This window comes from Balaenoptera musculus, chromosome 7 (assembly GCF_009873245.2).
Source record: "Balaenoptera musculus isolate JJ_BM4_2016_0621 chromosome 7, mBalMus1.pri.v3, whole genome shotgun sequence".
Taxonomy (NCBI): Eukaryota; Metazoa; Chordata; class Mammalia; order Artiodactyla; family Balaenopteridae; genus Balaenoptera; species Balaenoptera musculus.
Window position 1 is genome coordinate 59,482,193 of NC_045791.1, and position 15,429 is coordinate 59,497,621.

General features: G+C 38.5%; 1 protein-coding gene across 3 annotated transcripts in view; it reads right to left on the bottom strand.

Annotated features, from left to right (window-relative positions):
• The window catches only part of TTN (titin), a 287,707-nt gene extending 272,710 nt beyond the window's left edge, over positions 1-14,997 (bottom strand). For all 3 annotated transcript variants that reach the window (XM_036857396.1, XM_036857398.1, XM_036857397.1), the window contains exons 1-10: positions 14,800-14,997; positions 12,476-12,579; positions 10,049-10,252; positions 8,274-8,561; positions 7,702-7,787; positions 7,348-7,592; positions 2,815-3,100; positions 2,298-2,450; positions 1,496-1,633; positions 70-201 (exon numbers count right to left, since the gene is read on the bottom strand). In XM_036857396.1, coding sequence (XP_036713291.1) covers positions 70-201; positions 1,496-1,633; positions 2,298-2,450; positions 2,815-3,100; positions 7,348-7,592; positions 7,702-7,787; positions 8,274-8,561; positions 10,049-10,252; positions 12,476-12,566 — 1,623 coding nt within the window. In that variant the 5' untranslated portion in view covers positions 12,567-12,579; positions 14,800-14,997. The remainder of the gene's footprint in view (positions 1-69; positions 202-1,495; positions 1,634-2,297; positions 2,451-2,814; positions 3,101-7,347; positions 7,593-7,701; positions 7,788-8,273; positions 8,562-10,048; positions 10,253-12,475; positions 12,580-14,799) is intronic.
• Between the last annotated feature and the right edge of the window lie 432 nt (positions 14,998-15,429).

Below are 15,429 nucleotides of genomic sequence, written 5' to 3' on the forward strand. Positions count from 1 at the left end.
GGTACATGTAGCTGGCTGGAATGTGATATTTGTCAACAAATTACAACGTATTTACAAAATTTGACTTACCGTTTCTTGTGTTATTTGTTTTTGTTCTTGTTTTGTAGTAATTTCTCCGGTTATTCTAGTTTCTCGTTCTTTGGCTTTAGCTGCGGAAATTACTACTTTTGGTACAAATGCCTTTTCGGCTTCTTTTCTTATCTGAAATCAATGATAAAAACAAAACCTTATTGTCTCCCGATCTCTAATGGAAGTGACATAATGTTTACTAAATATAAAAAAATAGGAAGTAAAATAAGAAAAGTCCTTTTTCTAGAGATATCACTAAATAAAATAAATGATCACATTTTCATTAATATGACCATGCTCTTTATTTGCCTAAACCATAAGTTATTTTGCTTAGAGAAAAAAAATTGGATTCAACACTGCTTTGGAGAGTGTAGTCTTCTTTAAAAAGACTTCCAATTTTTATAAATGTATATATGGCAATATTATTTTGTGTCACTTTGTCATCTAAAGGAAATCTTAGAGCATAGGATATCAGAATGGAAGACCTTAGAAGTAATACTGTCTGACTCTTTAATTTTATATATTAAAAAATCAAGTATAGATGATTTATAATCCACATTTATATGATAATTTTGCTTCAAAAAATTTCCTAAATATTGTGATGGTTTGGAATATCAAGACTTACTTTTCTAAAATTGAGACATTAAAGGGAGAAAAGTTTCGTACACATCCCAGGCAAAATGTTTTCCAAATCCTTAACCCCCTGAAGATACTGCATTTGGATCTGGACACCTAAGGTATATGTGGGGGAAAACGGGGTGCTGGGGGGGCAGTTTTCTCCATTTGCCTCTTTGCCATTCTCAGGCATCATCACTGAAATTCAGGATCTCAGGGTTAAAAGAGGCTTGAAAGTTATCTTCCCAAACCACCCAACTGACAATCGGCTTGGGTGGCCAACAGCCCTATCAGTTGGTCTCATCTAATTCACTCCTGAATGCCTCCAATCATGGCGCTGTCTTTTTCACTTTTTCTGGTTATTTCACCCGAGAAGGCCATGCTCTTCGTCTCATTTCAAATCCATGTTCAAATGTTCTCTTAAGGAGTCAGGAAGCAGTTGCTAAGCTATTTTCAAAGCACTGTGTGTTCAGTGTTCTTTTCCACTCTTCCCAGTTCCCACCTCAGCGTCTACTTCTCCATCCCTCGTAGTCACATATTTAGCCAGTGCGTCTCCAGGCCAGTGTAGATGAGACCCCTGTTTCTACTTCTGCTATGTGTTCCCAGAGTTCCCTTTTGTCTACACAAGGGAAGCGTTTGGTGACTCTAAGGGACTTTGGTATCCAGTATCCAGGGATACAGAGATACAGGGGATTTTATTAGTGTGAAACAACCGTGTTGCTCACGAAACAACACCCTTCGTGGTAAACATTATTATCTGTGTTGACGCTGGTAATCACAATAATAATTTCATATCAAAAACCATTTTCACCTGTTCATGAGTTACGTGCACCTGCTCTTGTTCTGTGGTAATTACTTCTCTGGTTCTTGCTTTCAATTCTTGTTCTTTTGCTTTATCGGCGGCCACTACCACCTTAGTTACAGCAGTCTTCTCTGCCTCCTTTTTTATCTGATTTTCATAGGGGAAAGAAAAGACATACTGTAATGCGCCTCACATAAAATGTCACAATAATAAATCAGGATAAAGACATAAATGTTACACAGGAGAGGACAAGGAGGAAAGCTAGAGTGATTTTAAACTATAACAGAAAATCCATTCAAATATGAGATGGGAAATTATCTTGGATTTATAACACCTTTCAGCTATGAATCAAGTGTCACATTTGTTTTGAGGAAAGTAAAAGCAAAGTTCTTTGGGGGAAGCTTAGAGAAAGGTAATGGCAGCCCTGAAATAATGGTTTTCCTGCCTGGCTCTTGGAGAGACTGAGCTCTGGATGGACCGGTCTGGAACTACAGCTCTGAACGCACATGTACCGTCTTGTTCAGCTGACTTTCTCGGCCACCTTTGCCTGTCTTAACTCAGGAGTGCCCTGATACTTTGGATACCTTGTCTGACCTCCTGTCTTGACTTTCTGAGAGCTAACTCTTACCTGCCTAGCTGTCTGACTTAGACCAGGTACTTAGAATGTTTGTATCTTGAACACCTTTGGTCTCAGACCACCTCCTGCTCTGAAAGGCCTAAAAGTCCGGGCCATGGTGGGCTCAGTGTTGTCCTCAAAGCCATGTGAGCACTGATTGCATGCACAGCTCAGTGTGCATGGACCCAGGCCTACCTGTTCTTGAGCAGGTTGGATGCGCACAGCAGTCGTGGTTGTCCTCTGAGCAGTCTGCTCTACAGCGCTGATAACTGGTTCTCTCACTCTGGCCATATCAACAGCAGCAACAACGGTTGCAACAGCTGCACTTTTGTCAGTTTCTGGTCTCACCTGGATTGGCAGTGACCAAGCACATTACTTTGTGAAATGACACGCCCGGTAGAAAATACAAAAGAACAGTGGAAACCAAGCCACCTAGAGTACAGTAAACACATGCATAAGCATTTATCATTGCCAAGAGAGATATGGTAGGTACTATGAAAACCTACATTTATGAAAAGCTCACAGATTTAGAGCCTTTGTTCCAATTAAAAAACGCTTTTACAGAGCATAAGCCAAATTGGGTTTTCAGTTTCGGTTATATTCTTATGTTCGTATGCATTTTCCCTGCAACCTGCACAGACTGCGTTTCATGGCAGGATTCTGTTGGGAGAAACCAGACGTGAAAGGAAGAGAAACGAAGCTCTGACAGTACCTCTGCAGCCCCAGCAGCACCAGCCCCTGCCGCTCCGCTGATGGTCACTTGCTCCTGGATCCCGTATCTCCCTTCCCATCTCTCCTCTGTCCTGATCTGAGTAGCACTTGTCACCATGGTTTCTCTCATCTCAGACTCAGATGAAGCCATGTAGCCCTCTTGCTTCCAAGGGGGAGGCACTTCGGGGCCTGGGGGCATGGTGGGCGCCTGAGCCTTCCGGACGAGTAACGGAGACTTAATGGATCTGATGGGGGACGTGGAGATCCTCCCCGCCGGAGACACGGACCTGAAAATCAAATGGCAGAGGTCAAAGAATGCCAAGACAAGGAACTACTCCCTTGGTCATCAGATATGAATAAAGGAAGAAAAATCTGGAAGTGTTTAATTTAAGGCAGAGTTTTAAAATCCATGGCTTGGGACTTCCCTGGTGGTGCAGTGGTTAAGAATCCACCAGCCAATGCAGGGGACACGGGTTGGATCCCTGGTCCAAGAAGATCCCACATGCCGCGGAGCAACTAAACCCGTGCGCCACAACTACTGAGCCTGCGCGCCACACTACTGAGCCCACGCGCTGCAACTACTGAAGCCTGCGTACCTAGAGCCTGTGCTCCGCAAGAAGAGAAGCCACCGCAACTAGAGAAAGCCCGCGCGCAGCAATGAAGACCCAATGCAGCCAAAAATAAATAAATAAAATTTAAAAAATAAATAAAAATAAAATTCGTGGCTCAATAACCTATACAGAGGCAAGTAATGTACTTGAAAGTAATTTGTTTTAAATCTCAGTGAGCCTTATTCTCATCTGTTGTAATTCTGTAAGAGAATCAGATTTAATCCTAAACTAAAGAATTCTGTGCCCCGCCCCACCTTTTCATGTTTAGAAGTCAAGACAGCAGAAGGCGTGTCCTTAAAATACAGTCAAAGAAAGGACATGGCAAATATGGTAACCATAACTCTAAATTTCTCTGTACTCCCAATTCTGGGTGGGGGGTGAGGGGACGTCAAATAGGTGTTGAAGGAAGAAAGGTTTCTGTAATCAAAATGCTCATGCAGCTCAAGGCTAAACAAGGTAAACCTTTTTTTTAATTTTCCTGCAGGATTTCCCACAGCCTTCATCATGCCCATATGCCCTGTGAATTGCAAGGCTTTCTCATTACTCTTTTTGCAGAACTTTTTTGGGTGTAGGCTGTACAATACACTTTGCAAACTGCTGTTCTGGTCAAAGTATGATAAACTGCTGTTTTAAATTTATTCTGTCTTTGTTTACCCTCACCCTCATTGTATTGTACTCTGGACTTCTTTTAAATATCCTTATAGTGGATAATTTGAAACCTAAGGATTCTATAGTTTTTGATTAAATTGATAAAATGGTTTCTTCCAAAACAGTTTTCATCGTTTTTTATGTGTGTCCAAACTGCAATAGCATCAGTTCAAGAATCTGGGTACTGAATCAAGGCATTTACAGACAAAAATGACAGTTCCTAATCTATAGTTATAATTCCAGGCATTATTTTAAGATGAAATTTTTCATAATTTAATTCTTGATCCAAAGGGTTTATTATACTTTTCCCTCTAGGTGGCAGTATTGCCTTATCATTGCATTTAACTACTACATGCAGGAAAATGTTTATAAATGTATTCTGTCACTATACAGGGTATTTAACTTATACTGATCATAAATGAAACAATTATTCTAATTAAGGCTCAAGGTACAGTTGATATCTGCTCTAAATTACAGAGTAAATTAATAGAACATTACACTATTAACCAGTTTCATGAAGAAATGTTCAATCATTTTCTTGAAGAAGGGTTTTTTGGTGAAAATCAATTTACATTTTATAAATGGAGTTGTGATCAACTAAAGGTAGATCTAGGGGAACAAGTATCTACTCTGAAAGTGACTGCCTTAGAACCATAACAAAGACCAGTTTAGAATAACGTAGGGTTTACACCAATTGAAGAAAAGCAAAGTGACATGTATTTCCAAGTTTCAACCTGTGTCTTGTTCTTGCTGTACCTACTAAAGTGGGTCTAATTCAAATAGAGTTAAAGACATGATTAGCATGACATGAGTGATTAGCAGCAGGTAAGCCCATAACTGTGAAAATCAATGTAATTTGAGTCATTATAGGAAAGTGCTTATTTCTGCTCTTACAATAAAAAAAAAAAATCACCTGGTCACAGCTAGATACAATGCACCTTATTCAATGAAATATATTTGCCTTTCTCTATAACAAAAATCAAGATTAGACTGTAAGACATTTTAGGAAATTGTCTATCCTGGATAACCATTATTTTCTCCACAAATTGATATTTAAATTTATTTTAAAGCAAATTTGGGGGGCTAAATAATTGGGATTGTTATTAATGAATTCTCAGTACTTCTAAGACAGTCAAAATACTCCATAGAATCAGGGAAGCTCTGTAATTCTAAATGACTCTTAGGCTTGGATTAAAAATACGGTGAGGTTGTTATCTCCCCCAGAAATCACATGTGGCCTGCCTTGTGATTTTGTGGTATGCAAACTTGGAGTTAGCCTGAGATAGAACACTTTTTTTGATAGCCAGACACGTTTTTAAAGCTAGCTTTTTGGTCAAGGCTTCATATTAGTGTTTACCAATATCTTTAAAGTGGCCACTATAATAAAGACTGGAAAATATCTGGCATTTCTCCATATATTTGTTGGACATTACATTGCCTCTGGTGTGAAATGCCTGTCTTTTGTCAATTTTTCTTCATTTGTGTTGCTTGTTTTTTCTTTAATAATTAATTTGTGGAAGCTTTTTGATACATCTAGTGTATTAGTCCTTTGTCATAAGTATTGCAAACATTTCCCCCGAGATCCACGGTTTGCATTTGCTTATTTATAGGGTCTTATCCAGCATCAACATGTACAGTTGTATAGATTATGCACTGTTTCTAGGCTTGTACAATCCACACTGTAGCCATTGTATGTTTGTTTTAATATTTTATGGCAGAGGCAATGCCATATCTCGAGGAAGAGGCACCCTTGAATTTTTTTCACAAATGCACTGTTTGGTGTAGCAATGACCTTGCTTTTGCCATACATAAATTTTTATTTTTATGTTGTTGAGTCTGTAAATCTATTTTTAAAAGCTCTTCCCTACAGTTGTTTTCCCAAATTTTCTTCTCTTTTATTTTTGTGATTTATTTTTCAATTTAGCTCTTTAGTCAAGCTGAGATTTATTCTGTAAATGGTGTAGGTAGTTTATATTCGGTTTTTCCCAAATGGATAGTTAATTGGGCCAGCATTCTTTATCGAGTAAAATATCCTTTCCCCACTGAACTGAAAGGTCACTTTGATTAAACACTGAATTTCCTGGATACTTGAATTCTATTTCTGGACCCTCTGTTCTGCTTTCCCCATGTATTTTCTATTCATTTACCAATACCATACTGTTTTGATTACAGTAACTTCCAATAAGTTTGAATATTTTTTAGATCAACTATCCACGTATTGTTCTTCTTTTAAAATTTTTCGTGGCAGGGGAACTTTCTCTACATTAAAAAAATTAATTTAAATTGGTCAAGAAACACTTTTTTATTTACTCCAAATTTTCCCCTTTTTTTTTTATCAGTTTATCATGTAAAAAAACCTCAGCATGTTAAGCTAAATCCCAAAGTTTCAAATTTGCTATGGATAATTTATACTTGCTTATATATTGGATTGGCCAAAAAGTTCGTTCGGGTTTTTCGTAAAACATTACGAAAACTTTTTGGCCAACCCAATAGTTTCTGAGCCCTGATGATACATTCTTACTTTCTAATATACCTCCATATTAACTAAGCATAGAAACCTAATAGAAATCCATTTTATATTCTAGACAAAATAACATAAGCACATGCAAAATATTTAGAAGGTTTTACTTATTATTAGAGCAGAAGAACACTTGTATAATTATTTTATATCTACAAGATACCTTCAACTAATTATCTCATTGAACCCTCACAACACACCTTGAGATAATTCTTACTGTGTTTCTCTATAATTTACAAATGACACGACTAAGACCTTAAGCAAATTATTTAACTTCTTTAGCTCTGGTCACCTAGCTATAAAATTAGGGGTGATAATTCGTAGATGTTGCTATGAATATTTAATGAGATAATATACACAGAGTGCCAATCAAATGTCTGACAAAGAGAAAGTGGTCAATGTATATTAGTGATTATTTTATTATTATAATTATTTTCTAAGTCACATTTTAACAAGTAATCAAGCTGAGTGAACGCAGGGCTTCCAACCCTAAATTCTGTGCTCTTCTCATTTCGCTCTTTTTCTTGACTCCTAAAGCAGATATTAAATGGTGTACAAATAAGAATTCAGAATTAGAGTTTATAAAGTTCTCCAATTTACCAGCGGACAGTGAGGATTTGTGAAAATCATAACCAGTGTCTTTTTGGTTTACCTCCTTTATCACACCCTACATTTCTTATTTCTTCCTTTTATCTCTCGTCTTATTGGATTAAATCTAATTCAAAAATGCATAATGATCTCTTTTAAAAGGCTTTACCTGATGGGAGATGGGGTTGGTGCCCGCACATGTCTGACCGGGGACGGGGAGTGTCTTATCGGCGATGGGGACTGATGTCGAGCCAACTGTGCTTTGGCAGCAATGGATGGTGGTGTGGGAGACCTTGACTTTGGCTTAGGAGGTATCCTGGGAGGTGTTTTATGCGGCAGCTGTTGCCCAGCGGCACCATCTATTACCATCTCAACTGTTGCAATTGATCTGGCATCAAAGTGGGCTTCAATCTTCTGTAAAAGAGAAAAACAAAGCCCATGGTGAGGAGAAATTGTTGATGAAGCAACAATCTGAAAGGCTTAAAACCTGACAGTATATATTGAAAAAAAAAAAAAAAAAAACCTTTTCAATTTGAGTTTGTCGTGTTTCTGAAATCTGAGCAGTCGAAACAATTGTCTTCGTCTTTTTAGCGGGTACTACTTCTTCACCTGTAGGAAGGGAAAGATAAATATTTAGAAGGGAACACAAGGACCCATTTTTAAAGGGATTATGTTAATTCTGACTGCAAAGTCAATAAGATTTTCTGTGTCCCAATGGACAAAAATGCAGAAAGTTTTGGATTTTGTATGAATATAAATTAGCTTTAAACATAGAAAATATTTATTATTAGATATGAGAATTTAATTAGAATCCTTTTTTAAAAAATTCCATCACTTGCCAATAATTTGAAAACATAGATGACTTAATTGAAATACTTCCCAGTTTCTAGTCGGGTTAAAAACCACAGATTGCTTCAATGATTCTAAACTCCTGTGCGGAATCTCAGAGACTTTTCATGGGTGTTGAAAGGCCAGCTTTGATTTCAACTCACAGCATCCCCAGACCTCAGAGGGCAGGCAGGTGGACCCCTGACCCCACTTGGTCCTAAATCCTTCCCCTCCCCTGCTCTCTGTTCCTCAACCTCCAGCACATACCTTGAACCAGTAATTCAGCAGTGGAAGTAGCTCTTCCAACGCTATTGGTGGCATTTACTGAATAAGTGCCAGAGTCTTCAGGGTATGCTTCCACAATCAGTAAGCTGTAGAGGTCGCCTTCTTGTGAAATTTGGAAATCAAGGGAGCTGTGGATTTCGGCTCCGTCCCGGTAGAACTTCACCACAGGTGTAGGGATTCCAGTCACTCTCACTTGGAGTCGCACTTGGCTTCCTTGTCTCACGGTCATGCTCTGCAGCCGTTGAACAAAGTTGGGTGGCGCTGTCTCCGCTGCAGCGGGAAGGGAAGAAAATTAGGACTGGCGCCAGCCAGGGCGCTCTCAACAAGCTATTTTTAAATGATTACAGCTCTGGTGTCCAAACCAGGCAATGGCTAGCTGAACCAAACACGCCTGACTGTCCTTGAGCCCAGCTCATCCATCAGATGACAGTAAGAGCAGAGCCAGGAGGTGGCAGAGGGCACCCCGCCACCATATTTGATTTGCTTTGTCTTGTTTAGCTGTTCTAGGCCACCACATTTTTTTTTTTTAAAGAAAAAGCCTAGATCTTGTTATAACATTTCTAGAGGATCTTTCCTGCACTTCCTCCCAACTTCACATCTAGCACTATATTAATATGTTAAGGTAACTTTACATATTTCAGGAAGTTGCACTAAAATGAATTCCAGTGGTTGGTTTGCTGGATACACCTGTGACTTACAGAATCATTAAGTTTTAATTTAAATTAAAAAATCCTAAATTGGCTCCAACTTAATCAGTATTCAAATAACCCAAATATGTACTTGCATTTAAAATGTTAATCCAAATAATGACATGATTTAATGTTAGATGCTACAGAAAGGGGATTTTTTTGGCTAATTATGTTGGAAGAAATTTTTAATAAAATAAATGTGAAGGGTGAGTGGGATTAATCTTGACATGTTTTTGAGTCATAAACAACAGCAGATGCTGTCAGCCTTGTGCATTTTCCCTTTCTGAATTTTCTGGATGTATGTTAAAGTTCATACCTGACGTTACCTGATGTTCCTTCTGTTTTGGTCAATGATAGCCCTATACTTAAACAGTGCTGAACGTAGAGTTTATTGGATAAACATATATAACATTATGCAGCTCATGAAAGATATTGTTATGTAATGTGTAAAGTAATGCAATGTTCTTTGTACTAATGTCTTAGGAAGAAGTAAAGGATGGAGAAAAATGACAGAGGCCACGAAGACTGGTGGTAACTTTTGTGGGGAAACTGTGTCCTGCATTTGAATCATAAACAAGCATTTGCCCTATTTCTGTGTACGCTTACTGTGCAATGTTTTTAGAAATGGAAAGTAAATAAAGCATTATTAAATGTTATGGCCTAGAGCAGTATTTCTTAAATGGGTGTTCTGTGGACCACTGGTATCAGAATCATCTATGTGCTTGTTAAAGTGTGAATTCCTGGAGATATGCCTATTTCCTTAGCAGGCGTATAGACAAGGCTCCAGGCTTTTCTACTTGCTCAGAAACATGATTTTTAATATTTCCTTAATATACTTTTGAGTGCTTAATATGTGTATAGAGGAACTAGTTCTCAGCCACTTTTTTGAGGAAAACCAAATTCCAAAAGACAAACAACTTTGCCATCAATGCAGTGTCCAGTGGGCCCTTCTCTAGATTCGAGATGCATCTGCATGTGCTCAGTAGCTTTGGGGGGACTCCCTTCCCCAGGTCCTGGAGATGCCCTCTGGGGGTGGTGCAGGGGACAGGCAGGTCCCCTCCGGCCTACCTGTCACGAGAAGCTCAGCAGTACTAGTCGCTTGTCCAGATCCATTGGTGGCTCTCAGGGAGTATCGTCCACTGTTGGCTTTAGTCACGGCGGGGATCATCAGTCTAGCGCGGCCATCGCTAAAGGAGATCTGCACGCCGGGCAGAGTGGAAGTGGAAATCACCTGGCCATCCCTAAACCAGCTCACCTCAGGAACTGGGAAACCTGGAGAACAAAGAATTCATCTTTATGTTTGGGGCACTGCAAAGTCCTCTGTTCTGTCCCATTATGTTCACTTCCTTGTCCTAAACCATAAAAGCTATCCAGAGAGTCATGCTATTTAATGTTAGTGAAAATTTGACAGCTGTGTGATAAAAGTGTAAACTTACAGACCATTAGGAAGGTCTGTGGGTTCACGTGGAGGCCAGCACCTTCATTCTATAGGGGAGGAAACTGAAGCCAAAAAAGGCTCAATGATTTTTCCAAGGTCCCTCAGCTGGCAGTGGCACACAGAGGACTAGATTTGCCATCACCTGCCCTCCTGCCCAGGGTTCTATCTGATGCAATTTAATAGACATCATTAAAATCATGAAAGAGACTTATAAAAATGAAGAGCCAAGGAAACTGTGAGATGAAAAGTGACTGTTGTCCTCTTCAAAAACAAATGAAGAACAAAAGCAGCAAAGGGATCTAAAAGTTCAGCCGAATAAGCACAAGAGAGCACGCTCAGCCCCCTACCTCCTCTGGGTTACAGGGACCCTGTCTTCCTGACCTCTCCTGCCTTTCAAATGTGCTTCAGTCAAAATGCCACACAAAGGAGGGGCAGCTTCTCATACAATAAGAGATGATGCCGAACCAAGTCTTTCAGACCAACATGGATACTTGGAGTTGCAGGTAGAAAAGTCAAATTCTCTTCACCCACCATGAATCATGGAGCTAATGACTATATGTACACGGCTGGATGCTTTAAGTATACTAAAATTCTGCATTCAGAAGGCATGAGGCAAATTCAGAGCACGGTTTAATTTGCCTTTGGCATGAAGGCTGGTGATCTAACTCCTTAAACTGAGGAGGTGAGGCTAAGCGAGAGAAAGTTTATTTTGTTGTCCTTACATTAGCCAATCTCCCACTGTGGCCAAGTGAATAGTTTATTTAATGAATTCATGGGTGTTCAAATATTTTCAGTGGTGTTTTTCTAAGAATGTATTAGCACAAAGTGTGAAGGAACAAGGAGTTATGAGGAAGCCAGATTCCATTACTCCACAAGCAGGCAAACTTCCCACTGAAGCCATATGTGTTCTGCTCAGTTCAGAAGTTACTGAGTGTTACAAGATAAATAAGTAAATTATTTGGAAGTCAGAGATTATCATACAAGAGAGGAATTGAACTGGTCTCTATATACATATGCAATAGAAATTGAAGAATGATTATATGTTATTTGTGCGATGTAAAATAAAGTGTTATCCAGTTATGAATAAGATTAGTTCATAGACAGAAAACAAAAGGAAATCTCATTTTACATCTTTATTATAAGCCATAAAGTTGAAAAAAAAAAAAAAGAGGAACAGTGTACCATAGAGGTACATCAAGCATCAACTTTTAATTAATCCATAAAATCTTACATGACCAGTTATAATACTGCAGAAGGAGAAAATATTGATTAAATAAATTTGAGATTAAATAATTTTGAGATTATTTACAATATAGTTCATAGATTATCCCCATTTTGTCACGTGATGATAGGTCCCAGAAATCATCCATTTTCAAAACCATCCCTAAACTGAGTTATAAAGAAGAAAAAAAAGAGACAGAAGAACTTCCTGTTAAATACAATTCTAGGGTTAATGTTTGTTTCTCTTTAATATGTGAACCAGAGTGGCATATATTATTTTGGGGTGTCATTTCAAAATGACTGGAAAATCTTTTCATTGACTAGAATCACTTAATAAAGATTGAAAATAAAATAATAAAATACCTAGGAGTTAGCTCATCACTGAAAGTTCTGCCACTAAGGAAAGTCAGTTGTACTGTTATTTTCCACATAAACCCACAGAGGCTCAGGCACACAGGCTACTCGCCCAGCAGCTCCATGACTGGCCCCTATTGGGCTGGAGTTCTTGGCTTCCAGTCTGGCTCTGCAGCTGAATCCAAAAATAGAATGACCAAATTTGGTCCTATTTAGCAGCTGGATTCTGACAGCTAATTTAATCCAATGCTAATTATTTTGCTTTGTGGAATTATAAATATGAATAGAACATTTTCAAGCCATTATATTGTCAGATTTTGTCAGAAGTCTGTGAACAGTATACTCTTACAATGACCCTTCCATAGAGGTGGGCCCATTTCACAAAGTCAAAGCAAGGCTTACACTTGGTGTCAAGTCCTACAGCAAAGTTAATGGACAGGAGGCAAAGAAGACAAAGGGACAGTGTGAACGTGTGAGCTTACCACTAATGTGAGCCTCAAAGGTTGCGGTACTACCCTCCAGTACCACAACGCTTTGTAACGGCTGCGTAAACGTCGGTGCTTGAGTTGTCATCTTTTTAGGCACTCTGAAAAGGAAAAGAAATTAGAAGGTCACAGCTTAGGGCCACTCTGGAGCTACTCTGAAGATGGCAGACACACATTTTCCAAATGGGTTGCTTCTAAGATCATCTGTGGGCCCAGAGTGATGGGCAGGCCTTTTCTTTTGTGGCCTGAATTTGGCCTCTGAGTTGACTTGTAGCCTAACAGAGTAGCACGTCTAAGGGGGGATGGAAAAAAAAAACTGAAGCAAGCAGAGCAAGGAATGTACCCTAGTGGTCGAAGAGGGAAATTCAGTCTTACCAAAGGTGGGAAATCTGAGAGAGAGTTGGGAGAAAGGGAAAGCTGGAGGAAGCTGGGGGTAGTGACGAATAATAGAAGATATGTGTGAAAAGTGTAAAACGAATCTTTGCATCGGTTCAATGTCAGAAAGAATTATTTTAAAAAATTTCCTTCCTCCCAATATTTTTCAGACACTGTATCTGTATTTATAAAGTTGACATAGATTCAGGCACTATTACCTTAAGTAATCCAGGTGATTATTTAAAATAGTCACCAAAACTAAAAACTTGAACTTTGCAATTTCTTTCCTTACTTGAAAAGTTTTGGAAAGCCTGGTCAACTATGCAAACCTTTTGTAGACAGCATACGGTGTTTTTTAGTCCTTAATATTTCTTCATATTGTAACTGCTCAGTAAATGTTGCTACTGCTGAAGTGAATATTCAGGAAAGTTTAAATTTAACTGAGCAGGCCAGTATTTATTATAGATCTGAAAGAAAAATACTGACTTGAGTTCTTAATAAGGAACAATGTGCAAACTCTGAAAAATGGAAGGCTGGTCTGAAATGCAGTTGAAGTGAAAGCACCTATGCTTTCATAGCACAAATATTAAAAATCAAAGAAATTAACATGAAATCGGCAGTTAAGTTCTTTTGTTAAGTGGAAGCAAGTACTTTGCCTATCAGTTTTAGAGAGATTATGAGAAGAAATTTCTGAGACATAAATATCTTGTTATTGAATGTGACTATTCCACTATTCTGATATAAAAAGCAGATTCTCAGTTGTCAATTGCTTCATTACTATTTTTCATAAAATCCTCTATTTATTAAAAGTTTGTGGAGCAATCACCTAATTCTGTACCTTATTGTAACTTTTTACTTAGTTAAAAAGAAAATGAAACTAGAATTCTCTGAGACAATAACATTTATATTTGAAAAATTCAGATAATATCCAAAAGAAACTGTTGCCAAGAACTTCTTAGTGTAGCATATTATCTTTAGGACACAAAAATAACTCTTTGTGTCAAACTTCTCCTGTTTCTAAGTGAGTGCATCTTCTAAAAATAGCTATATTCTTTTACACCATTTATGTTTTATATACCTATATATTTATAGGCATTTACAATTAGTAATCTAATTCCAGGAAGATGGGAAATCAAGGTATAATTTGAAATAAGAAGTCTCTAAAACATTATTTCTTACCCTTCTTAGTATCAACAATTATCTCATACCATATAATTTGATTGAGTTGATTAAAAATACATAATGAGATTCTGAGTATTTTAGAAAACAATTATATAGTTTTTCTTTTTTTCCAAATTTCTAAATATATTGCAATTAACTGGCCTAAATTGGTCTTCTATTCCTATTGTTTAGGTAAATTTTGTTGCTTTAGCATTTGCTCTTGAGAGGCCTTTGTCTAATTATGGCTGAAGGTATGCATCTGAAATGTCATGCTCCCAAAATAAACTCTCCAGCGTTGACTGACAGCAGGCAAGTGTTCTGTCACTGTCCTGCAACTGATACCTCAGCAGTTGATTCCCTTAAAAAGTCATCAGGGTGTAGTTGATACCACATGCATTTTATCAGAGCTATTCTTGGTGTGTCTCACGTTATCACTGAGTAATATAACCTTGAACATTCTCAACAAACAAAAAAAGTCTATAAAAGAAGCAAGCATTTCTATCACCATTTCAGACCTCAACTTTTAATACTTTTAGAATATTAGGTGCATTTAAACAATTTGAATCACTGACTGTGCTGATATGCTAAAGCATCGAACTTTTGAAAGGAAAAGCCTTCACACATTTCAAAACAGAATTTAACAAGCAGATTCAAATAGAGGATCAGAACCAGCCCCAAGTAGTTAGACAAACACCTCTATATAGGCATTTAGCACACAAAGAAAATGGGGAACTAGAAATCGATAAGGACGGGACTACTAATAAGAAAGAAAATATGCTGCTCACCTGATTTCTCAGGAGTGCCCAAAAAGGGTGGGACTAAGCCCAAGGTTGCTTCTGAAACGACGTCCTATCTAGAGTTGGTTTTTTCGACCATCTCCAACATGAATCGGTGAGCCTCTAAACTTAAAAACAAAACTACACAGTCAAGACTGTGTAGTTTTGCTTTTCTATGCAATCCCTACACCCGAGGCGAGGCTGGGAATGCACGACTGCTCACGGGTCAGGGTCTGGCCCAGCCCTTATATTTGCCAGATCTGCTGACAGCCCCACATCTCAGGGCAGGGCGCTGGCTGATTGGCTCTCCCAGGAAAGCATGATGGGAGCGGGACCTATTTGGTAGCGGCGCAGACCACCTGTTCTTCTGATTGGCAGTGCTAAATTTAGCATGTCAAAAGGGGCTTTACCAAGGGAATAGAACCCTACTTAAAAACTAACTCTGTTGAGGCTTGGGGAAGAGCACTTGTTGCCCATGTTAAAATCTGAAAATAACCGGTCTGAGGAGAATTTGTGGCAATAGAAAACACTTGTGGGCAATTATACAAAACAGCTCCAAACCTGAGGAGGACTCTGCCCTGAGGCCCCATTCCTGTTCCCTTCCCCCATACAACCAACCAAATGGACCTGTCAATCATG